Source organism: Merops nubicus, unplaced genomic scaffold, assembly GCF_000691845.1.
Source record: "Merops nubicus isolate BGI_N331 unplaced genomic scaffold, ASM69184v1 scaffold5557, whole genome shotgun sequence".
NCBI lineage: Eukaryota > Metazoa > Chordata > Aves > Coraciiformes > Meropidae > Merops > Merops nubicus.
This window is the reverse complement of record NW_008620963.1, coordinates 28,267-53,943: the sequence shown is the minus strand read 5'-3', so window position 1 is coordinate 53,943 and position 25,677 is coordinate 28,267. Positions and strand designations below refer to the sequence as shown.

At 36.3% G+C, this 25,677-nt stretch overlaps 1 protein-coding gene across 1 annotated transcript in view; it reads left to right on the top strand.

The window, feature by feature from the left end:
* Nucleotides 1–25,677, top strand: part of HECTD1 (HECT domain containing E3 ubiquitin protein ligase 1) — a 59,764-nt gene that overhangs the window by 10,914 nt on the left and 23,173 nt on the right. Inside the window, exons 2-23 of the mRNA XM_008944286.1 lie at nt 4,540–4,774; nt 5,651–5,878; nt 9,307–9,588; nt 9,869–10,139; nt 10,434–10,510; nt 10,596–10,694; nt 11,033–11,147; nt 11,769–11,943; nt 13,364–13,502; nt 13,685–13,855; nt 14,561–14,783; nt 17,933–18,196; nt 18,308–18,384; nt 19,754–19,888; nt 20,118–20,264; nt 20,643–20,737; nt 21,169–21,274; nt 22,238–22,372; nt 22,458–22,597; nt 23,077–23,400; nt 23,789–23,955; nt 24,145–24,321. Coding sequence (XP_008942534.1) covers nt 4,540–4,774; nt 5,651–5,878; nt 9,307–9,588; nt 9,869–10,139; nt 10,434–10,510; nt 10,596–10,694; nt 11,033–11,147; nt 11,769–11,943; nt 13,364–13,502; nt 13,685–13,855; nt 14,561–14,783; nt 17,933–18,196; nt 18,308–18,384; nt 19,754–19,888; nt 20,118–20,264; nt 20,643–20,737; nt 21,169–21,274; nt 22,238–22,372; nt 22,458–22,597; nt 23,077–23,400; nt 23,789–23,955; nt 24,145–24,321 — 3,782 coding nt within the window. The remainder of the gene's footprint in view (nt 1–4,539; nt 4,775–5,650; nt 5,879–9,306; nt 9,589–9,868; nt 10,140–10,433; nt 10,511–10,595; nt 10,695–11,032; nt 11,148–11,768; nt 11,944–13,363; nt 13,503–13,684; nt 13,856–14,560; nt 14,784–17,932; nt 18,197–18,307; nt 18,385–19,753; nt 19,889–20,117; nt 20,265–20,642; nt 20,738–21,168; nt 21,275–22,237; nt 22,373–22,457; nt 22,598–23,076; nt 23,401–23,788; nt 23,956–24,144; nt 24,322–25,677) is intronic.

Genomic DNA, 25,677 nt, shown 5'->3' with positions numbered 1-25,677 from the left:
TGTTTTCAAAGTCAGTGTCAGTGTTGCTGTCATGTTTTGGAGCTTGAAAAAAACAAGCTGGGTCTCTTGACAGCTGTGACTTTTTTTACAAAAGTAGTAGCCATATGTAATAGATCATTAAGGCAGTCTTTATAAAACAATAATAAAAACACTTTACTGACAGTCTTACTGGCAGACTCAAGTCTAATCGAATCCAGGTCTGTCTGTCTTGTTTTCCTCAGAAATACTTCAGGCTTCTGCACACGTTTTATTGCCAGATACGACTTCAGGGCTAGTAACTTAATTTGTATTGCTGTACTGTGGAGAACCAAATTGAGTTGAGAGACACATGAGGGGGAAGAAGGTGACACAGCCGTACATATTGTATGCTAAAATAAGAAGCAGCAGCTCTCATTTGCTGTTTTGGAGACTAAAATTCTGGTTTGATTTTTTTTTTTTTTTTTCCCCTCATGTTGCTGATAGCAACATCGGAAAGAAATAAAGTTTATACTTCTGTTGCTTCTAAATTTATGTGAGCTGAAATAACAATCAAGGTGCATATTATATTTATATGCATCATTTTATTACTGATACTTCTTCATAAACCATCCTGCTTTTCACCTTTCTTCCTGCACATTGTTCTGTTACACATTGATTATATGATTTGGTAGATGAGTTTATAATTGGTCCAGAGCATTTTCAAGGTTTTAGGGCAGGGCTGGGCCAGGCCGGCCACTAGCTGAATGACAGATGCTCTCTGTTGACCCATCTTCCTTCCCAAAGGGGAAGAGAAGGGGAATAAGGGAGAGAGACTTATGGATTAGAAGACTAAAACAGTTTTAATTACAATAATAACAATAAAATTAAATCCATACAAACATATACAAAATCACTGTTGAACCCAACCTCCTGATGATGACTGCATCACTGTGGATTCAGGAATGCACAGATTGGGATCAAAGGCATAATGGACAGAGGCCTCCTTGGATACTAGCCACTGAAGAAGAAACTTGATCCTTGTGGTCCCTCAGCTTTATACTGAATGTGATGGATATGGGATGGAATCACTTGTTGGACAGTTTAGAGTCACCTGTCCTGTCTGCTGCTCTCCACAGGCGCATTTTCCTCTCTGCACCCACCAGTGTGGCACACAGGATATAGCAGTGGCCTTGGTCTGCACAGGAGCAAGTGTAAGCAAGAGCCTTTCTGCACCCCAGTCCATGCTGGTGGCTCTGAACTGGGCGTGTTACCACTGCGGGAGGCAGATGCTGCCTGCAGAAACTGGCCGTTCCCTTCAGGAAGTGCAGTCAGTTAGAAGAGACTGAGCTGACAAGGAAAATCATTGAATAGAATTAGTTGTAGCTGAAACCAGGACAAACAGTCAACTAGAAAGCTGGACTTTTTTTCATTGTTAGGTAACAGCAACTGTTTAAAATCATTTAATGAGTTCTGCACTGAAATACAGCATATTAACTTTTGATAAGGAAAAAAATAAAGGTAATATGTATCACAGGTGTTTAGTTTGCAGTAAATGAGTAGTGTGTACTGGAGAGGATAGTGCATAAAATTCTGTGCCACAAAGCTGACGTGTTTTGTTCTGTTTTACTCTCAAGCCTGTGATTTTGTACGTGTTGTTTCTTGATTTGCTGCAGGAAGAACGAGGGAAAAACGAACTTAGCACTTAAATGCAAGTGTCAGTATTGCTTTTTTTCCTTCTTTCTTCAATTTTCAATATTATCCATAATAAATCTCTGTAAAATGTTTCTGCTGCCTCTTCTGCATGGCGTAGTCTAGCTCTCAGATTCCCCATAACTAGCAATATCCAACAAAAATAAACACAAACAAACCCCAAAATAACCCTCAGAACAATAAAGCAAACCTGAACTGTTAAAAGAAACAAACATCAAATACATAGAGGTTAAAGTAGCTCAAAAGAATTTTCTGTGAAAGCTCTTGTTAAAATCAGATCAGTTGCTATTTTCAGAAAGGAAAAATTTATTTTTTCGGAACAAGTGAAGTTCTTGCTGCCTTTATAGGAATTCAACGTGCATTACCATAGTCTACAAAATCAGTTGAAGGCTGGGTAGCTTTTTATTTTGAGAACCAAGTAAGTCCTGCAGGTTAAGTGTATGACAAATCTACTATTTCTTCCTGATACCTTATGATACAACTTGCTTTCTTTACTGGAGGACTGGAAATCATTCCTGTCAAGTCAGCAAGCCAATGTCCTGACAGCAAATGGAGGTTGCTACTTGCCTTGTGATTGAAAAAGTATGGTCTCTGATTAATGTAGCTAGAGATTCTGACAAAGTAGTTTGTAAAAAAACCTCCAAACCCTTAAGATTTGCCAGTGAGTTGTGCTCTTAGGCGAAGTGTTGCTGATAGATTGCACTGACATTCTCATGCTGGCAAGGAATTTAATATAAATGATAAGCTCGTTGTAACTTTCTATTTTTGCTCTATCTGCTGGGTAATTGGCTCTGATGGACAGGTGTTTTAAGGACAGGAACAGATTTCTTCCAAATTTTTAAATTTCTGTTTTCGAAAAACGCAGCCAAGTTCTATTTGTGCTGTGTCTTTTTATAAACTGTTAAATCATAGAAAAAAATGTGTTAATGTTTGCTAAGTACTGCTTTTAACTCACTGCAAAAATCCAGAGGGTCTTTTTTCTGCTGTTGTCTTTGGAAATCTAAGAAAAATGGTTTACTGTTACTTTCTAGTGTTACAGTGGGGATAATGGAGCACCTTATATTCCACTTGCTTATACATTGGTTGTTTTGCTTGTGGGGTTTTGAGGTTTTATTTGGTTTGTGTTTTTTTAAGATTTGTGTTCATTGGTGATTTTTTTTCCTTGCAATACAGCATTTGAAGAACACTGCTTCAGTGGTCTCTTGGCGTTGCACAAAGTGCAGCGTAAAGACCCAACACCAAAACACTTGAACAGGTAGCACCGCCTGCCTGAAGTTTTATGTGCTGAAATGCTTCTTGTGCCATTGTATGGTAGTCATCTAAGAATGAGTACAAATTTCAGACTTATTTTTCTTCCAGTGGGTAATGTCTTTAAAATGTACAATTACTGTGTAAACTCTTCTTAGGAAACATGTGGAGTTAAATAGCAAATTCTGTAAGAACAGCAGGTGGTATAGGCCGGATAGCCTAATACAAGTATTAAATATCTGATTTGGCTTTATTGAAGCTTCACTTATGTCATTAAGGATTATTGAGTAGTCAGTGTATTTATTTGTCAGGCAGTATTATTTAATTGCTTCAACAAGCATGTCCAGATCTTCAAGGAAACTGCTAGCATTTTGCTCTCCCAGGATTTGGTACCTCTGTATGAGTCAATGTGCGTACCAGCTGGGATGCTGAATGATCTCTGGGTTAGTCTTCAAAATGATTTATCAACGAATACTTCACCTGTCTTCCAGACCAAAAAGCATACTATCATTTTTGTTCTTTCTCATTTGAATTAAGAAATGTTTTAGGCCTTTTTTTCCAGACTACAATTCTAGTATAAGACAAATTAGCAATATTTGCTTCTTGTAGATTTAGTCTGATCTGCTACCTCTAGGAATGAGGTATCCAGTTATTTCAACTATTGTTGCAGCATATATTACCTACACTTAGTTCCACACCCCACCACCTTGGTGTACCACTGCGGTGAGAAATCATTATGTTATCTACTGCCAAGGAAGTATGCTATTGGAAGAGAAATTGTCTTAAAAGTATAGCTCCATGTCGTACAACTTTTGGTCCAAATTGGTCTTAACCACAGCTGCCATAATAGTAAAGAGCATTATTATGACCATCTGTTTTAGTTTATATCCTGTTATGAAAAGGGATAGAAGAGAAACTGCTGTAGCTTGCTTATTTTGTTTTGAAACTGGGGGGGATGTTCTTGATGGTCCTTGCATATGGAAATGAAGCTGACAATGGAGAGGAGAGCCAAAGGCTACCTGGGCATGGATATGAGGAGAAAAGGCAAAAGAAGCAAGCTAAATGAATTATGTATGTTCTCAGTATGGTTAGGGAAAAAGAATGAGGTGGGGGAGGAAGGCTGAAATAAAAAAAAAAAAGAGGAAGCAGGAGTGTTTTTGAGGTAGGGAAGAAGGACCGATCAGAGACTTAGATTGTGTAGCAAAACCTAAATTTTCAGTCTTTGTATCGAATGTAGTATTTCACAGTTACGTTTATCATCACGAGCATTGACACTCTGTTAAGAAAAAATGCATTCTGTTTGCTGATTTGAGGTTAATTCACAAAATCATTTCCCAAGAGGATAACTGTTTCCCTGTATGATCGTAAAATTTCAAGAATATTTTTTCTTTTTGCTATAATACAGCATCTTTTCAAACCGTGGATTTGGATTTGAGGGTTTGTATGAGATGCATGCATCATAGCATTCTAAGTGAACACTCTGAACCACCTATAAACTAATTTAGTAAGTCATGTCAACAGGAAAAGCATTAATCTATTGATGTGAAAGTGTATGAAATTACTTCATGTAGAGAACTTGCACACTTAGTAATGTGTCCTGTTTTTTTTTTTTTTTCCCTGCAGATGCCCTCCTCGAACTTTTTTACCAGCACTGTGCAAAATTTTTCTTGATGAAAGTGCTCCAGACAATGTATTGGAAGTAACAGCTCGTGCCATAACGTACTATCTGGATGTATCGGCCGAATGCACCCGTAGGATCGTGGGAGTGGATGGAGCTATCAAGGCACTTTGTAATCGTTTAGTAGTTGTTGAACTTAACAACAGAACGAGCAGAGATTTGGCTGAGCAGTGTGTGAAGGTATGTGTACTGAAGGGCAGTCTGTTTAGGGAGGAGCTGGAAGTCTGCTGTTTCTGAAAAGCTTTCTCATAATCTAATCCTATTTATTTTACTAAAATGTGAAGCAAAGACATAGGGTGTGATAAAAGTGTACATGCCAGTGATGCTGGTTATCTTTACTGTTAGTCTGGTGCTCCTCAAGGCTGAGATTCCATTAAGAAAGTATAGAAAAAGAAACAAAAAATAGCAGAAGACAGTTTTGCTGTTTATCTTACATGACTAGCATGGTAAGGACCAATTTTATGCTAAAAAGAGAATGAAGAGTTGCTCCAGATACAGATAAATTATCTGCTGTAAATAAACTGTCTGCTGTATCTTTGGTAGCACTAGACACAGCCCCTCTGTACTCTTGTGACGTTTTCAGGAAAGTTTACAAGACCCTTAAAGTCTTTTGTTTAACGCATAACTCATGGCTGTGTGATGGCAGATGGTTTGAGTCCTCGATTGCTGTGGCATCCGTCTTTATGCATGTATTTGCCATTTAGTAGTTCTAGTCTAATCAGAAATGCACCACTGAGGTAAAGTACTTCTGGAGTTTTCAGAGCTCTCAGTTTTGTGTTATCCAAAGACTTCATTATCCCAAGAGAAGGTACTATTACCTACATGTCTCTCATGAACACTGATTGTTACCATCCTGCTGGGGGATGTTCTTGTATTCATTCCTGTAATCTTTAAGAAAACTGTAACTACTAGACTACTGGAGGCTTTGTCGCTTTCTGGGAGTTGTGGAAGAGAGGGGCTTCTTGTTCTGTTGTTTCTGAATCAGTTCCACACGTGAATACAGTAATGGAACGTTTTGTATGTATTTCATTCTAATTAAATGTCATTTTTTCTTAGGTGTTAGAATTAATCTGTACCCGTGAGTCAGGAGCTGTGTTTGAAGCTGGAGGGTTAAATTGTGTTCTGACATTCATTCGTGACAGTGGACACCTCGTTCATAAAGATACTTTGCATTCAGCTATGGCTGTAGTATCCAGACTCTGTGGCAAAATGGAGCCTCAGGACTCCTCATTAGAGATATGTGTGGAATCACTGTCTAGTTTACTAAAACATGAAGACCATCAGGTAATGTAATAGTTGGCTCAATATTCTGTGAGTATAACTTCCATTATGCTTAATAAATGAATGGCTAGGTATTTTTAGAGAATCATAGAATTATTGAGGTTGGAAAAGACCTTTAAGGTCATCGAGTCCAGCTGTTAACCCACCACTGTCAAGTCCACCACTAAAGATTCCCTAAACACCAAATCTAGAGGTCTTTAAATCCCTCCAGGGATGGTGACACCACTGCTTCTCTGGACAGCCTGTTCCAGCACTTGACAACCCTTTCAAAGAAGATATTTTAATATCCTGCAACTTTGGAAGGCATGCTGAAATTTCCAAAAGCATGAAATTTTCCAAAGCATCCTTTGGAAAGCATGCTGAAATACTTTCCAAAGTAACTATTTTTCTTTGTTTGCACCTCAGTCACTATTAAATTGAGCATAGATAAGAAACAAAAATAAATTGGATTTGTTTTCCGTTTGCTGAACTAAGAGGAACAATAAAAATGTCCACAATCAATGCTAAAATACTACATTGGAAGCTAGCTTAAATGATACTATTGTAGGTGCAGCACCAGTTCTTTATTGCAGTTTTATTAATTTGAGATGAAGTAGACCTTGTAAAATCTAGGAAATTAATCCTGGAGGAATTATCTTTCTAATAGTAGAATCCTTTTGTGCATGTCATACTAATGCTTTGAAATAGCTATTTAGTCAAGTTGTTGCTGTACCCTGGCCACACTTCTTGTCCATATCATTCTCAGTCCCCAGTTTGCCCCCACCTCTGTACTCGTCCTTTTCCCCATCTCCTCATCACCCCCCTGCCCCCCAGACTAGTTTACTAAGCACAACAAATCTGGGAGACTAAATGTTTTTTTGCCCATGAGCTAATTTTTAAAAATACATTTTTAGATCCTTTTGGAAGACTCGGTTGACAAGGGGCTGTCACACTGCCTATTTCAGAAAAAGCTACAATGTTTTTGAGACATTATGTCACTTTATTAATGCACTGATTATCTCAGGCAAGCTAATCCTGAAATTTAGACCATAAGTCTGTGGTATTTTGACTGTTTCCCAATTTATAATGTGTTTGAAAAAAGCAGTTGCCAAGGCTGCTGGAGATCTGAATGAGAGTTCAAATTAACTTAAATCTTTTTGCTGCAGTTAAGCTTTAAGATAAGTGTGCTTACAACTGGAGTAACCCAGATGATAAGAAGTGAATCTGTACTGGTATCCTGGAGAAATGTTTTTTGTGTGAAACAAGCCTCAGGATTTACAATGAGTGTTGGTGTGTATGACGGATCTGCTTAGTAACTTCCTTTGTAAAGTTTTGTTGTTCCACCCTGCTGCCCCCCATCGCTTTACACTGTTGGATTTGGTCACTTTTTGTGGGGGCTGGCAGTTAGTAACAGCACTTGAGCAGGGAGTGCAGACCAGGTGAGTGTGGCCCCAAGAACACTTATCTGTATGTTTGGCTTTTTTAACCTTTCTACCAAACTTGCAGTTTGTGAGAAGAGGAAATGCCTTCCATGGCTGATGCCACTAGCACAGTGTGTTAAACAAGCTGAACCTTTCTTGTGTGTTCCTGTCAGAGCTCTTCTGCTAAAAATCTGTAAAGTGTACACAGGATACAGAAAGATTGGCAGCGTTGCTTATGCGCTGTGCTCTCAAATAGCTGGAGCAAAGTGCCAGAGGACATGAGTAGTGACCATTGCAAGTTAAAGAGAAAATTCCTTGCAAAAGAGTACTGGCAGATCAGAATACTTGGCAGCACCCAAGGACCGTACCAGAAGTTTAGCATGCTTTGTCTTTATTCAGGAAAACCTTAATTTTTCTGAGTCCTTGCAAACTTAGTGAAGATTTAAAATTTTAACGTAATGAAGTCTGGCCAATACTCTGATCTTGTTTTCTGTGTTGATGAGTAAATTGCCTTTAAGCCAGTGGTGTGTGATAGCTGACAGTCATTTTGAAAATGGGCTGCGCTGGAAATTGCTGACATTTTGGGGAATAAGGACTGTAATAATTAAGGGTTTGGTAAAACGTAGGTATTTTGGTGTTTGGCTTTTTTTTCCTTTTAAATTTTATTTCATTTTTTACTATTTTTTGACATCAGTCTGGTTTGCGATTGGACATCTACAAAGGCAAATGTACCTGAAGTAGCTCATCTTGATATGCTTGTGCAAACCTCCTGATCTGAAAGATGGAGACACTTTTAGTGTATAGAGGAGAGAGATGTTCAAGGCAAACCCTCCCTTTCTTTTCAATACCAACATGAAAAGAAGTTTGCTCCTTTCATGGGCAGTTAGCCAGCAGTATTTTTTGCCAGATGAAGAGGATCATCAGTAAGCCCTTTTTCCACAGTGTCACTTTTTTTTTTTTGCTTTAGTGACAAATCTAAATTTGGGAGTTTGTGTTTTATTGTCACAAAAATACCTTGCATATCTGTGCATCAGATAATTAATGAACAATCTGGGTTATCTAAGGGTAGAATCTGCTTTTCCCTGTTTGTCCTGTTTTTAGGCTTGGTCGCATAGAAAAAATTCCTTTACTTGAGTATGTAGACCTCTAAAGAAAACTTTAACTATCAAACTTTGCTGTCAGTTTTATACTTTGGGAGTTCTGAGTTGGTGCCTCAGTGGCTTGTTTAATAGCATTTCTTTTAATAGAAAAGACCAAATTAATATGACATTGTAATATTAGCATAATAACAATAAATGTAAAATTGTAACATTCAAGTATTTTGTATTCTATAAATATAGAAGAAGAAACTGCAGGGAAGTTTTGGCTTTTTAAAATAAACTTGAAATTAGTAAATGTGTGAAAGTTAGGAAGTAGAACATTGTTTTGTGTGTTTTTTTTAAAGTTTTTGAAGGTTTGTTACTAGAAGGCTGCTTTAACAGTTTCTAACAGCAGCACAGACAGAGTTTAAGCACTCCTTATTTCAATACCAAACAATGTGTGTTGTGTGTGTGGGTGTGTTGCTTGTTTGTTTGGTTTTTTTTCCCCAAACTGTATTGTCAGAATGTACAGTTGCTGGTGGGGATTATAAATGCTTGTTTCCTGTAAAAACATCTATAACTAAAAATTGTAAAAAATGTGCTTCCGACATCTGATAATTTGACAATTTTATTATTAAACGTGTTTTTCTAGGTTTATTTTGGGTTTTGCTCATATAGTTATGATATATAGTTTGCTCATGTATATCATTAATAGAGAGAAAAAGGGGAAAAAACCCGCAACAACAATATAGTCCTGCAGTGAGCAGTCCAGAGCACTGTTGGGTTCTGGCTCCGAGTTTGTGGCCTTAAAAAAACCTATCTCCTCCGTCCCTTGACTTTGAATGGAAAATCAGATTCTTCTGTATGTCTTGTGTCCTTGTGAATATCCCCTTAGCATCTTCTCATTTTAAGTAACAGGTTTTTCATAATTTCTGTTGGAATTCTTTCTTAGGTTTCAGATGGAGCTCTGAGATGCTTTGCTTCATTAGCTGACAGATTCACACGGCGTGGAGTTGACCCAGCCCCATTAGCAAAGCATGGATTGACTGAGGAGTTGTTGTCTCGCATGGCAGCTGCTGGTGGGACAGTGTCAGGACCATCTTCAGCTTGCAAACCAGGACGCAGTAGCACTGGAGCACCCTCCACAGCTGCAGACTCTAAATTAAGTAATCAGGTGTCAACTATTGTAAGCCTGTTGTCAACCCTGTGTAGAGGCTCTCCAGTAGTAACACATGTAAGAAATCCTTTTACACTACAGCTATTTGTTCTCTTAAGGTTTTTCCCTTCGTGTACCTTTAATATGCAAGATCTGTGTTGCTGCTTTATGTAAAGATACAGAGATATATAGATTTTATTTATATATATATATATATGCACAAATATACACACATCGGTTATTTATAAGGAGGGGGGAAAAAAAAGGAAACATTTCTTATGGAAATGAAACCAAATTCTGATAGTGTTTTCTAAAGCCCTGTATATTTTTTATTGTTCAGACTTTTAATTATTTCCAGGATCTCCTAAGATCTGAACTTCCAGATTCTATAGAAAGTGCGTTGCAGGGTGATGAGAGATGTGTGCTGGATACCATGCGGTTAGTAGATCTTCTTTTGGTGCTACTGTTCGAAGGGAGAAAAGCCCTGCCAAAATCCAGTGCTGGATCTACAGGCAGAATCCCAGGGTTACGAAGGCTGGATAGTTCTGGGGAACGTTCTCACCGGCAGCTGATAGATTGCATCCGCAGTAAGGACACTGATGCACTGATAGATGCTATTGACACGGGAGGTAAGCAGAAACGCACTCTGAGAGGGAAAATGAGATAAAGTTGTTTTATCTGTGGTGTTATAGCAAATTCTTAGGTAGTACCTGAAAAATATATACAGGTTCACTTATTTTGTTAAATACACAACAGGTCTTGTTAGTAATTTTAATTAAAGTGAAGGCATAAATCCTTTCCTAGAATGATTGAGTGTGCTTAATTTTTTTTTTTTTTAAGAGCTGCCGTTTATTTAAAGAACATTTGAAGTTTAATTTATAATTCTGGGAGCTTTAATTGTTTTATTTAATTGTATCTTTCAGCTTTTGAAGTAAATTTTATGGATGATGTAGGACAAACTCTTTTAAACTGGGCCTCAGCTTTTGGAACTCAGGAAATGGTAAATTAGTTTTATAGACTCTTCAACCTAGGTTACTTGTGTAAAGAAAGATGAGAAAAAAAGTTTCTTTTTTCTTGTTTAACAGGTAGAATTTCTCTGTGAAAGAGGTGCTGATGTTAACAGAGGTCAGAGGTCATCCTCATTACATTATGCAGCGTGTTTTGGAAGGCCTCAGGTAGCAAAGGTATGTTTGAGACTGACTTTTGAAAGCCTTACATGCTGACTTTTTGCCTACTTGTGTACAACATGTCTTTGATGCAGTATGTTTAACATGTGTGCTATCAAATATTTACACGTTCTTTACGGTGTTTATCAAAACATATTTTGCATTATGATATGGCAGTAATATGAATAAAAGTAGTTTTATATTGCCTCTACAGATAGAAAAAGCATGTAATGTTGGACCTTTGCTTACAAGCGTGAGAAAAATGTAGGAAAGATGTATGAAAAACATGTTTACTACTTTGGAAGAAGGATTCTTAAATGTTTTTTTGATTTTCAAAAAAAAATGTTTGTTCTCAGACTCTCTTACGACATGGTGCAAACCCTGATTTGAGAGATGAAGATGGGAAGACTCCTTTAGACAAAGCTCGTGAAAGGGGGCACAGTGAAGTAGTGGCTATTCTTCAGTCTCCGGGTGAGCGCAGCTTTTAATTCCTTGCCCTTGTTGGTAGAAATGCTTATATATGTTACGTCGTTCAATTATTAGAATTTAAATCTATTAAGATGCATTTCAAAAAAATAGTATTTTGTGACTGATGTTCCTTAACCTGCGAAGTACATTTAAAAACCTTAATATTTTAGGTGATCTTAAGGGATGGGATTTACTGAAGAAACTGCTGGCTAGGCACAAGCAGGTCCTGCTCTTCAGCTGTGGAATGAGGCTAGACTGGGATTTTGCTGTAGGTTCAGAGGATGTCAGCCTTGGTAGCTTCTCTGGCATGTTTTCTTTCTACGTGGGAACTGCGCTTTACCCGTTTGTGAGACTTCTGTAGCACTGGAGCCATGTGTGTTAATATTCAGTTCACTTTAGGGACTTGGAGCTTCTCCTATGAGCAGTCTTTAGTGGTACTTGTAATCAAACAGTTTTCTTCAAGAAGTCTTGCATATGCAAATTTTTATATTTTTAGGAATCCATATTCCTGTTCAGGTACTTAAAAGTTAGTGAAGAAAACTTGTTACATTTATTTGAACTTTTTTTTTATTTGTTTGATCTTTTTTTTGCCATTGAACATTTTCAGGAATTTTTTTTTTCCAGGAGACTGGATGTGTCCTGTTAACAAAGGTGATGAGAAGAAAAAGAAAGATGCAAACAAGGATGAGGAAGAATGTAATGAACCCAAAGGAGATCCAGAAATGGCACCCATATACTTGAAAAGATTGTTGCCTGTGTTTGCACAAACATTTCAACAAACTATGTTGCCTTCAATAAGGTAATATTGTCATGATAGACAATTTCCATGCATATTTTGAATTTCCTAATACACTCTGTTAGAAAAGCCAAGGTAGATTTTTTTAGTTACAAATTAGAACTTCTAAAAGTTTTAATAATGCAAGTGACACTTAAACATATTTATTTTGAATAGAAGTGGTGCTTTGAAATTATTCCAAGTCTGATTTTTGCTTAGTGTTTTACACAGTATTTTTTCTGGGAATGTGGTGTCTTGGAAAAATGTGGTTAGTTAATCAGAAGTCAGAGAGCAAAGCATACTCTTAGCTATAGTGGCATGATGAAAGAATACTATGGTTGTGTACTACCTTAGACTGTGTGTACTGTGTATTTGAATACAGCTGTTTGTAGCTGCTATAACAAAAGTATTCATTTAGGAGAGGAAGACTAATGAAGTGGTATCAAGATACATTCATTGGAAAATTGTAAAGACTGGAAAAAGCTGTTTTAGAAGACTCCTTAACAGCTTAAGTGTTCAGTTGGAGAAGATGCCTTTTACTGAGAGAATTAAAAGAATGTAATCTAATTTAACACTTAAAAAAGAATACTGTGTGTGGCATAACGGTTGTGATAATCGCATCTTACTATCATGTTTCTGCCTTCTACACTGCAAATGTAACGTTTGCTTAATATCTTATTTGTGTTGATAGTGTGTACAGGTATTTTGAGAGGTGAAAATACAATATAGAAGGAGTATCTAGTGGAGAGGGAGTCTATGTGAGCTGATGGTAGGAAGCTTAAACTAGGTGATATTAAATGAAGGAAATAAACTGTTTTAACAATCTGTGCATGATTAACTGATGTTGCAGATTGTGGAGAGAAGTAGTTGACTCTCTGTGTTTTAAAGTTTTCTTTATAAATCAGGTAAATAATGTTTTTACAAGTCAGTAAAGTAAAAAAGTCCGCTTTAACCATATCGAAATGATTGGCTTCCAGATTAATTTTGGTTCTTAATAAAGAAAGCTGCATGATACAATAGTAATTTTAGACTTTAAGACTATAGAGATCTCGCCCAAACATGGAGGGATATGGAGGAAATGGAACGCTGGATACCTGGGAGGAAGGTGAAATGTGCAGGAGCAAATTGCCATCACAAAGAGTTGAAAAAGGCAGAATGTAGAAGAGGTTTACCTAGAGAAGGGTTGAGGAGAGAAAAACGTTAGACTTAGTGCTGTAGAATCAAAAAAGGTCAGGAGATGAATTATTCTTAGAGATGATCTAGAACCTTTTAACAATAACCAATTTTGGTTCCAACAGTGAGAACTGATATTAATTCCTTGTTGTAGTTTTGAAAGCATGCATATGGTGTAAAAGCAGTTTTATCTTGAATATTTTTGTTGCTTTGATTACTGATTGCTTAATCTTTCTAAGAATCTTTTTTTTTCCCCTATGATCTCTTAAAGGAAAGCAAGCCTTGCCCTCATTAGAAAAATGATACATTTTTGTTCTGAGGCTCTGCTGAAAGAGGTTTGTGACTCTGAAGCTGGCCACAATCTGCCCACGATACTGGTTGAGATAACAGCCACAGTTCTTGATCAAGAGGTAGGAAGAAAGGCAATACTGTCCTTTTATGAAACCAGACCAAAAAAAGGGGTTATTCTCATAGATTCCACATAGTGCCAATAACTAACCCTAAAGCATTATAGAGTCCATCTGTGACTGTGTGTGAAGATCAGCGTGTTAAGAGATCTCCTTTATTTCCTTTCCATCCCAATGCATTACAGGATGATGATGATGGCCATTTGCTAGCCTTACAGATCATAAGGGATTTGGTGGATAAAGGTGGTGATCTTTTTCTAGACCAACTGGCTAGACTTGGTGTAATTAGTAAAGTATCAACTTTGGCGGGGCCATCATCTGACGATGAAAACGAAGAGGAGTCAAAACCCGAGAAGGTAAACACGGAATTGATAGCTTTATTTGTTCCTGTAAAACTAACACTTTTTTAGTGCAATTTTCACTGTTACAAAAATGTCTAGGGCAAAGTAGTTAGGTTGCTAAATCACTGCTTATTGTGTGCCACTTGTTTTAGTTGTTTTTGTTGTTGTTTTCTGTGACTTCTTATTCTGTTAACACCTATTATCTGCTGAGTTTTCCTGTTCATACTTAACTGTGGTCAAGGTGACTGACACTTTGTCTAGTGTTGAAAATGACTGCTAAATTATAATGAATCCTTTCTGAACAAAGTGCATCTCTTTGAGTGTACATGCATCAAATAATTGCAGATATTTTAAACATTGTTACGGAATATATTAAAAATACTAAGAAGAAAACAGTTGTCTACATAATTAAAACCTTCGGCGCATATTGAAATTATTTACCAGTGGATGTCCCAGTCAGTATTTTTTTTTTTTTTTGCTTCTTGAAAGTGTTTTCCTTATTAGAAGATACTACTTTTGTCTGTAAAATGTATTTTTAGAAGTATAGTTTCTACACTTTGAGTAATTTTTTTTTTTCTCAAGCTGGTTCAAAATGTCTCCTTTTTTTTTTTTTTTTTCTTGGTTTCAGGTTTTTTAATGGGTTGTGGAAAGTTTGTGGGTTTTGGGGGTTTTATCGTTGCTGTTAGGTTGGTTGGTTTGTTTAATACATTTTTATTACAGGAGGATGAACCACAGGAGGATGCTAAAGAACTGCAACAGGGTAAACCATATCACTGGAGAGACTGGTCAATCATTCGGGGAAGGGACTGCCTGTATATCTGGAGCGATGCTGCAGCCCTGGAGCTATCTAACGGTAGTAATGGATGGTTCAGATTTATCTTGGATGGAAAACTGGCCACAATGTATTCCAGTGGCAGCCCTGAAGGAGGATCTGATAGTTCAGGTAGTTTCCTTATGATTCAAGTCTAAGTTAAGTTTTGAGACTGTTATTTGTTTATATAATTTGATTTGAGCTATTTTGTTTTGCAGGAATTGGCTTGCTAAATAGTAAAGGATGTAAACAGGTGGAAGGTGGTCAGTTAATTGTGATGCTTTTTTATCAGATAGCATGTGACCATAACTTGACTTCCTTGGTGAATTGTGTTGAGTAAACATCTTGCCAATAAAAGTGTATTAACTTCATTTTGTTTTGATTCTTCTCCATGCATAATTAATTTTTTTTTCATCCCAGTCATTAAAAGCACTTTGTAGTGGCCATCCCAGGAAAAGCAGGTTGAGATGGTGATTTGTTGGCTTTTAGCTAGCAGAATGAAATTGCATGTGTTTGAAGACAAAGTAATGGAAAGTTTCTCATTGAGACTGGGAAACAAATTACAGTGTCTTAACTGTTTGTTGGAGAGAGGAAGGGAGAACAGACCTTATGCTCTGTCAATGCACAAGTGGTGTTAATTTTCTGTACAGAATACACAGCTTGTTCTGGATGCAGAAACAACCCTCCTTTATTGTTTTATCTTTTTTGCAACAGTTCATGCATTTGTGAACCTGCAGACATAAAATGCTTTGAGATGTGATGTTTTTCAACAAGCCATGGAGGGAAATAACAGAACATATTATGATTCAGGATAGAAATGAAGTGCTAATGACTCTATTAATCGTTTTTTGGGGAATGAGGAAAAGATGTGATATAGTATGTTTCTAGATTATAACACAGCTGGAAAGCACTTCTAGATTTTTATTTAGTCAGAAAGTGTATCCTCTCATTCTTTTTAACAAGGCTAATACCTTGAAAGGTAAACAGTGTTTGTGTTGAGGTAATTGCTTATCATACAGTACAATTTTAAGAAGATCCATCAAGTTAATTTTTTAGCTCATTCCCCCTGAATGCCAAATGCCAATTCTGCTTTCTTCCTTCCAAGTCATGTGGGCTTAGGAGTGAGACTTTACTATTTCTGTGCAAGATGAGTGGAATGGGAATGGCGCGCATGAATATTCAGTGAAGAGAGCTTAAAACAAAAGAATTCAAATTGAGAATTTAAGATCTCTCTTTGTATCAGTCTTTTAAAAAAGATTGAATAACTCCCAGGTTTTTGAACAAGATACCTAGCATGGCTATTATGGAAGGGAAGGAGCTAAACTAGGATTAAATGAGGCTTCTTACAACTTTCTGTCAAATGGACATCTACTGAGAGTGCTGACGTTTTAGTGTCATTTGCCTGAACTTTAACCATTAGCTCTAAGGGTGTACAGCAGCCTGTTTAAGAGATAAAAAACTAATATTTAACTAAAATTACTGCGGTACAGTATAGATTCAGAATAGTATCTTGAAGTCCTGAACTCTAGTGTATGTTCTGCTCTCCCACATCATCACTGATTAACCTTGTGGTATACTTACTCGTAACTTCACGACTGGCAAGAATATAGAGGGTTGAGCAATGAAATCTGTTAGTGTGTCGCATGATGAAAGTGGAGATGGGAGGGGGAAAATATATACTATGAGCTGTTTTGGAAGGTCTGTACTCACCCCTCTCCACATTAGCTTAACACTTGTTTTGTTTGAAATTTTTTTTAAAAATAAAATTCAATGCAAAAATTGAAATTTAATGGTAATTCTGAAGCTTTGAGTCTCAAATTCTGTCTAAGGGAATACAAAATTATTCCTAATCATGTGTCATCACTGCACTTTCAGTACGGTGTGCTACATAATAAATTTGTTAAAATCTAACTATGAAAATTTGGGAGGGTTTCATTAACAGAATTTTGATCTTGCATATGAAATTACAAAATTATTTTTGTATACCTTCTCTCTGAATGCTGTGAATTTAAAGCAGTAAAGAATGTTATGTCTCAAGAGTGCATAAATTTTTTCAGAAATATTTATTTTTGCATTATACAATAATACAGCACACTTTAAAAACCTAGAGCATTAGTCATTGCAGCAAAAGGAAAACAGCAGTTTTATAGGTGCAGGGACTACAAAAGTTGTACATCAGATCAGTGTGCTGAAAGATGAGGATACTTGTTAACTTTGAAGATGAGATGTAATCTTTAAATATTTGAGGTCATTATGTTATTAATTTAAAAAAAAAATTTCTGGAATTGTGCTAATTAACATTTCAAATGTAGTGTGCAGCCTTTTAATTACTACAATATCAAAATATAATTAAAATTTAGATACTTGTTTGGAATAATTTCAGGCTAGATTGCCTATGTATCCTAGACGTAGATATTTGACAGAGGACAGAATCATATCCTACATCTAAATATTACCTTTTAATCAAGTTTCATGTGGTGCTGTTAGATAATTTTTTAAAAAATTATTTAATGTTTTTCTCAGAGACAGAGATCCATAAAGTTTTTGTAACTACTAAAAAGAGGAATAGGAACTTGTGCATTATGACTTGAATTAGCCTAATGTCACTGTATTAAGTAGCATAATTGTGGCCTTATTACTTTTTCTGAAGTGAATGTAGAGGTGCTACAAAGGAGATAAAAGTTTTAATGTAGCTTATAAAAAAATTTTTTTGGGTTGCCTTTGTGACACTCAAGTGCCATTAGCTCAGATTTGCTTTTAGCACATGTTGATTGTGAAACTCTGTAAAGTTTTGTGTATTTTTTTTCTGATTTCTAGATGGCTTCTACATCTTTTCTCCACTTGCTTTGAGCTGGGAAGTTGATTGCTGTTTTCCTGTCAGAGGATTCATTTAATTTCCTATTTCTAAAAACTCACGTATGAGACTGGTTCATGCCAGTCATAGTGAGATAAATTATTTGAAGGCTGAAAGTTTATAATAGATTTCTTTGATTTTCCTACTATAATTTTAAAGATTAATTAATACATCTGCCAATAGCACCATTCAGGAAGAGTTGCATTGTCCACTTTGGTGCGATCATGGAATAAGTCACTGTTAAGTGCAGAAGTATACTGGGAAGAAATTCAGAACACTTTAAGACCCTTAATTTCAAACTTAATTTTGCATTGAATGTATTCAGTTGTTTTGCTCTTTCAAAAAAAAAAAAAAAAAGTGTTTGAGATATATGATGCTGGAATCAATTGCTGAAAGAAACAAATAATTTTTCTTTGTTTTTAAATAGAAAGTAGGAGTGAGTTCCTGGAGAAGCTGCAAAGAGCTCGAAGCCAAGTAAAACCATCTACCACAAGCCAGCCAATTTTATCAGCACCAGGGCCAACTAAGCTTACTGTAGGAAACTGGTCACTCACCTGCTTAAAAGAAGGAGAAATTGCAATTCACAATTCTGACGGTCAGCAAGCTACAATACTGAAAGAAGATCTGCCAGGCTTTGTATTTGAATCTAACAGAGGAACAAAGCATTCGTTTACAGCTGAAACCTCTTTGGGTAAGTATGTAGGTATGTGTTATCTGCAGGTAGGAGCACTTGTATATGAGTTAGTTTTTGTTGCTTTTCATACTTGTGAGAAATTCTGACTTCCCTAAAAATGTGTTACAGGGTCAGAATTTGTGACTGGCTGGACAGGTAAAAGAGGAAGAAAGCTGAAATCTAAGCTGGAGAAGACAAAGCAAAAGGTTGGTGAGCATATGTGAATTTTATACTTAGAGTTGAATTGATTTTTGTTTATTTTACAACCTGTTCATGGAGTTATAGTTTCCATTTAGAGGGTTAATATGCCTGATTTCAACTAGACACAATTTTATACAAAGATTGAAGGGAAAGACTTCACTCAGAACAAAACGCTTCTGCAGGTGCTTTTATCTAACAGTCTTGGTAAACTCTGTGCTCTTCTAGAGGAAAATGGATTTTCTTTTTAAAAACATGGGGAAAGGCAGTCTTCCTGACCTATATATGTATAATTCCATAGGGGTTTTTTTTTTTTGTAAAAAGATGTTATGATCAATACCAGGGTTGTATCAGAGGCATATGTTGCTTCGGTTTGCTACATTCAGTTACTAATTGTAGACTGGATATTGAGGCAGATGGGGAATGCAAGTATTGTAAGAGCTGTGGTAGTGAAACAAAATGTGTGAACAGCCTAATTCAGAGTGCTTTAAAATTATTCTTTCCCCTATCAAACAGAGTGGGGGGGGGGAAAAAGAGGAATTAAGAAATCAAGTATTAAACTTTTTACAAAGCCACAAAATAACAGTACGTTCTGTGGCCAGCTGATGCCAAGGACTCAAGCTAATCTTCAGTGTTGACCTCTCTTGCAGTTTCTAACAGTGCAGCTGCTATGTTCTTTACAATCTGCAGCATGTAAGGACACTTAACATCTGAAGAAATGTGACACTGAATTGAAAATTAAATTACTGTGTGAATGAGGATAGGTGGAATGATAAAAGGAACACTCTTTTGTACCTGAGATTGTGCTGTGTGGTGCCAAAGCTTGTGAAACGTATTATTGTGGAACTCGTGGTGATAGTGAAAAGGAAGGATTTTCTGAGAAACTTTTTAGAAGCAAAATATTGTTCAATAAGAATTTATTTTTATTACATCTATATCTTGTTTAATTCATACTTCGTAGAAAAAGCAGTTCTTGGTATAAGGTCACGTAAGGACTTTTTGTGTGTATTATTTTAAGGAATGTGAGTAGAACATTCAGAAAACATATAAAACCCGCTTAATCTTATCTCTGAAAAGACAACCAATGATACATTTCTAAAGAAAGAGATTTACAGACTGACAGTCCTGTCTTTTCACCTGCCTATGTGCCTACATAGTTTAGTGTATGATGGTAAGCTTAGTTTCTGCAAGTTTCAGTAAGATTTTGTACATTTCCATTAATGGCTCCTGTGCTTTTACCCTTTCACCATCTTTGCATTTCACGTTGTATCATAGGTTCTGGTTCATCTGTATTTGTTTGTCTGTAACGAGACTGTTATTTTTAAAGAAGTCCATTACAGTAAGGTATGACTTCTGATTATCAAAATCCATTTGCAGGTACGCACTATGGCGAGAGATTTATATGATGATCATTTTAAAGCTGTTGAAAGCATGCCTCGAGGAGTGGTTGTAACACTGAGGAATATAGCCACACAGTTAGAGTCTGCATGGGAGCTTCATACAAACAGTCAGGTGAGTCTGTCTCCTTTGGTTTACTGGGTGTGGTGTCAGTGGAAATAGCATGATAACATTCAGACAAGGCTGTCGTGATGTAAAGTTGCAGTGTGTCTGTGCAAAATGTGGGGGATTTTTGTATGCGTGTAATTCCTAGTTATGTACTTGACTGGGATATTGTTTTTCAAATGAAGCAAGTGGAAAAACTGCTACCTCGTTTCATTGTAATTGTCTTTTTGTCTTCCAGTGTATTGAGGGAGAAAATACTTGGAGAGATTTAATGAAGACTGCTCTGGAAAACTTAATCGTACTATTGAAGGATGAGAATACCATTTCCCCATATGAAATGTGCAGTAGTGGCTTAGTTCAGTCATTGCTTACAGTTTTAAATAATGTGAGTTTATAGAACATAAGTCTCTGAAAAAAAAAAATTAAGAAAAAGATAAAATTGTAGGCTTCTGCCTTAATTAAGGAAAATTCTATTATAAAAGTGACTTTTTACTGACTTGATCAAAATCAGGCAGACTTGCTCCAGTTGGTAGTCTACCCATTTGAATGTATGCTATCACAGTAGATGACTTTTATTCATCTAATGAGCCATTAACAGTCTTTAAAAAAAACCAAACTGTTCCAAAAAACAGTCCTGCTGGCTGATATAATTTAGCTTTTCACATGCAGATTTTAAACAGGGAATTTAGTGAGCCAGTATAAAGAATGGATGTATTACTTTGTATTAGCAGTAACATTTGTTTTTTGCCTTTTTTTCTCTTAGAACGTTGATTTAGATGTGAAACAAGACTGTAGTCAACTGGTAGATAGAATAAACGTTTTCAAAACAGCGTTCAGTGAAAATGAAGATGATGAAAGGTAAAACCCAAACAAAAACAAAAAAAAAAACAAACAAACAAAAAACCCACCTTTGCATTTGTGAAGCAGTATGGTATGCTTAAAATAATTTAGACAAAGGAACTGTTCTTTCCATTTCAATTTGTCTTTCTTTGGAATAGAAATTTGGTCTTAAAAGACAGCATCTGCTACTGAAGTAGCATTGAAAATTTTACTGAGTTACTTCTCTTTGTAAGGCAGCTGCACTGACTGTGCGTCTGCTGACAGATATAAAGGTGATGTCTGTCTCTGTGCAATACTTTTCTTACTGTGCTGTAACCATGTGAATAGGACAGATGATATCAGTAGAAGTAACGTGCTGAGATGCATGCTACCACTGGGTGCTCCTCTCTGAGATACTGTAAAATACTTCTCTTTGTTGTGTGGTAACATAGTAACTCTCATTTTGACAGTCGCCCAGCAGTTGCATTGATTCGGAAGTTGATAGCCGTGTTAGAATCTATCGAACGTCTGCCTCTCCACCTCTATGATACACCAGGGTCTACGTACAACCTGCAGGTAAGTGTAAGCTGGATCTTACATGTCAATTCCAGGAAGAGTTACACACATCAAATCTGTATGAACCATATTCTTGTAAAAGTGGATACAATTAGGTGAAGAACAACAGATTATTTTTTTTTTTTGTCATTTATTTCCTGTTAACACTTCGGGTAAGTCTTTGGATATTCCTTTACTGTCACTTTTACATTGTGAAGTGAAAGTAAATTTTGGTTGAAGAGATGTTTATTCTTTCTTTCGTATTCTAATATTGTTTGCTTTATATGGTAGTATGGCCCCCTAGTACATATCCTTACTACTTGAATGAGCATTTAGTTAAAGACAATTATAAGGTATGTTTATTTGTGATAACTAGAGATGGGTTATAATCATTAAAAGGGATGTGTGTTCATTTGGTAATACAAGACAGCTGCAGTATCAGCAGCTTCTTATAAAGGAAAGCTGCAGTTTGGCTAAAAGCATTGCCTTTGTCCAGTTTGTCTGGAGTCTTAATTGTTTATTTGAAAGCACACTTCAGGATTTTGTGAAATGTCAATGAATTGTCAGTATTTCTGTTTATATGTTAAATTAGTAGAAAGGTGTTGCAGAAGGTTACAAAACCCCTGCTGCTATTGCATATTTTCAAAAAACATTTTCAGTTTTTGTATTATTGTAGTTGGTAGACTACAAGATTTGGAAATGAAAGCTATGAAAACTCATTAAAAGTGAGAAAGTTACCAACTTGAATATGTAATTAACTTATGCATTAACTGTCATAATAAAGAATTGTTTGGTTTAGTGACAAAATGGCGTACTGGGGAATCACTGTTTAAAGCTTTAAATTAGAATATGGTTTGCTTCAGTTACACAACAAAAGTACTGATAAACCACTAAAACTGTTGCAGGGACATATATTGCTTTTCTTAAAATTTAAAAAAAAAATGAAATGGAAAAGCTTATATTAACGTTTAGCTGCTCTTTCAGATATTAACAAGGCGCTTGAGGTTTCGTTTGGAACGTGCCTCGGGGGAGACATCTTTAATAGATCGAACTGGTAGAATGCTGAAGATGGAGCCGTTGGCAACAGTTGAATCTCTAGAACAATATCTCCTGAAAATGGTGAGCAGCGTGCCACACACAGAGTTCACAAGGAATGGTTGCATTCTACATCTCTAATGTCTGATTTCTTTTTGTTTGTATGTAGGTAGCAAAGCAGTGGTACGACTTTGATAGAGCTTCATTTGTTTTTGTACGAAAACTACGTGAAGGCCAAACATTTGTGTTTAGGCATCAACATGACTTTGATGAAAATGGAATTATTTACTGGATTGGGACAAATGCAAAGTGAGTTTCTTCAGAGCTAAATGTATTGAAGTCAGACACAGACTGATCCATGGGGTGAGGTGGGGAGAGAGAATTCATAAATAAATTTTGTTCTAATTTTTTTAGGAGTGGGAGGTATCTTTGCTTTTACTGTCATCAGTAGAATTACATTTCTTTTTGCTCTACTTACATAACAGAAAAATATGGATGTCTGAATTTCTGTTGAGAATTTGTGTACTTAGGTAAGAAATGAAGGATTAGGGAAGCTTGGGTCTTTTTTTTTTCCAGTGGTTTTGTTTAGTTTTGTTCTTTTTTAAACTATTGTAGTAAAGTGACGTTTGGAGCATCTCTAAAGTTATCTAATTTTCTAAAACTATATTCATCATTTTTGTAATAAAACCAGTTGTAATATAAAATTTACAGTAAATGTAAAATGTTGCCGATACTTGTTCTTTTACTATCAGTAATAATTGAACAGTACCTTTCTCTTTTTAACACAGGACTGCATATGAGTGGGTAAATCCTGCAGCCTATGGGCTAGTAGTGGTCACATCCTCAGAAGGGAGAAATCTGCCTTATGGCCGTTTGGAAGACATCCTGAGCCGTGACAGTTCAGCTCTGAATTGTCACACTAATGATGATAAGAATGCCTGGTTTGCCATTGATCTTGGCCTTTGGGTTGTACCGTCAGCTTACACACTGCGCCATGCTCGAGGTTATGGACGATCTGCTCTCAGAAACTGGGTCTTCCAGGTGTCTAAAGATGGACAGAACTGGACTACTTTGTATACTCATGTTGATGACTGTAGTCTCAACGAACCAGGGTATGTCAGTGTATTTTATCACTTTTTATAAAACTGAGCTCAGTTAAAAATTTACTTGGCTGTTCACTGATTTAGTGTGTAATGTAGGTGTAGTAACTATATAAAGAAACAGTAGTTGGCTTATTTTGTCGAGGTTGGGCTGAAAAGTAGATAATGGCATATGTGCTTTTCCATCATTGTAAATTTTGCATTTGATACTGCTTTAAGAAAATCATAACACAAGCACTTATCCAGAATTTTTCCATAGTGTTAATAGGTTTTTTGTATTGTGTAGTCTTGGCAGTATTCAGGTTTTATCCATACATGATCAGCATTATGGTTTTCTTTGCTTTGATACTAAAGTTTTTTTTATTTTGCCTTTTTTGTCCCCTTTATAATAAATTTCAAGGTCTACAGCAACATGGCCTTTAGACCCACCAAAAGATGAGAAGCAAGGTTGGAGACATGTTAGAATAAAACAGATGGGAAAGAATGCCAGTGGGCAAACACACTACCTCTCCTTATCTGGATTTGAACTTTATGGCACTGTGAATGGAGTATGTGAAGACCAGCTGGGTAAGAGAACATGCACATCCTATTTGTTCTCTTAAAAAGCTAATGAACAATACAGAAATCAATACAATGCAGAAATCAGCGTGAAAAAGCAGGTTAACTTTTGTGGTGGAACTTGCTTTGAAACAAGTGGAAAATTATTCCCCTTTCAATACTTTTAAATCTTTTCATTTCAATTTACATTTCATGTAGGAAAAGCTGCTAAAGAAGCTGAAGCAAATCTGCGCAGGCAACGACGTCTGGTCCGTTCTCAGGTGTTGAAATATATGGTTCCAGGAGCTCGTGTCATCAGAGGAATTGATTGGAAATGGAGAGATCAGGATGGAAGCCCACAGGGTGAAGGCACTGTTACAGGAGAACTGCATAATGGTGAGCACTAATTGCCTGAATTTGCAAATGTCTGTAGCATGGTTTCTTCATGGGACATGGGAAGCATTAAAGTATTTACTTTGTAGTGTCTTAAAGAAGTTGATAAAACGATAAATAATTTGGGGAGAAGGAACTCAAATACTACAGTTTTTGGGCTCCATTTGTGAAATTCCATTTTAATGCATGAAAAAAAAATACTTGCTGTAAATGAAGCATTTGTAGAACTTTGTGTAATTAAAATACCAAATAGTTATTTAGACATGTGTTACAAAGAAGAGAAAGTATATGAAGGTGATTGGTGCAAACTAGTTAATTAAGCTTTGGGCCTGCAACATCTGTAATTACCTTCTTCATTTCCTCTAGCTTAGCATTTGCAATATTTTTCTTGACTTTTGACATATCCTGTACCTTTCCTACCTTGCTAGCTTCATTGGGATCAAGTTGTTAATTTTTTAAATTAAAAGCATGAAAGAAGCAAAACAAAAACCTGCAACATCCAGGGAGGTCAGTCTTCAGGAAGTTAAGAGACTGAAGAGGTTCCAGAAGAAGTGTGATGGTCTTGTCAGCAGAACATGCTTTCCACCTTTTTCCCCCCCTCTCCCTGTATTTTGGGGTATATAAGACTTGCCTTGTTTCTGAAGCATCCTCAGCCATTGTTAGGCTCATTCTTAGCCAGATTTTTAATTTTTTTTTTTTACTAGTTTGTCAGCTCTCAAACATGGACAAATGTCCAAAGTACAGTGTCGTAAAATGTGTGGAAACTTTGAATCGTATTTAAGCGATTCAGTATAGCTAGTAGGGAATTCTTCTGTCATCTGTATGTTGTTCTTACCAGATGCAACAGCATCCATAGATATGTTCTCACCTTGAAGAGTAGGTATTATTAGTGAGTAGTATTCTACTGACTCAGTGGTTTTGTTCCTACATTCAAGTAAAGCTTTCCCACTTAAGCATAAGAGAAATTTAGGTTCTTTTATCCAATGGTGATGCCGATGTGGAGCATGTAACGGCTCTTACTCCTGCCACAGTTGTCTTTCAAACAGAATTTTGAAAATAGTATCCCATTGACTTTTATCTTTTTATTCACAAGTTTAGGCAAATCTTGAGTTGTTTTAGAGCTGCAATGATGGAGCAGTAGGACTCCACGTACATATTATGTTTTAAAAAACTGTGCAGATATAAAACTCCTTGTAATATTTCAGGAAAAGGAAATATACGAAAAAATAACTATTAGTTATGCTTTTGCAAAATACACTGTTCAGATATTCATAAAACAGAAAAATTATACTGTTTTACTGCAGTATGGAACCTCATTTTTTTTGTATTTGATTAAAAAAGGCAAGTATCCCGTAGAAA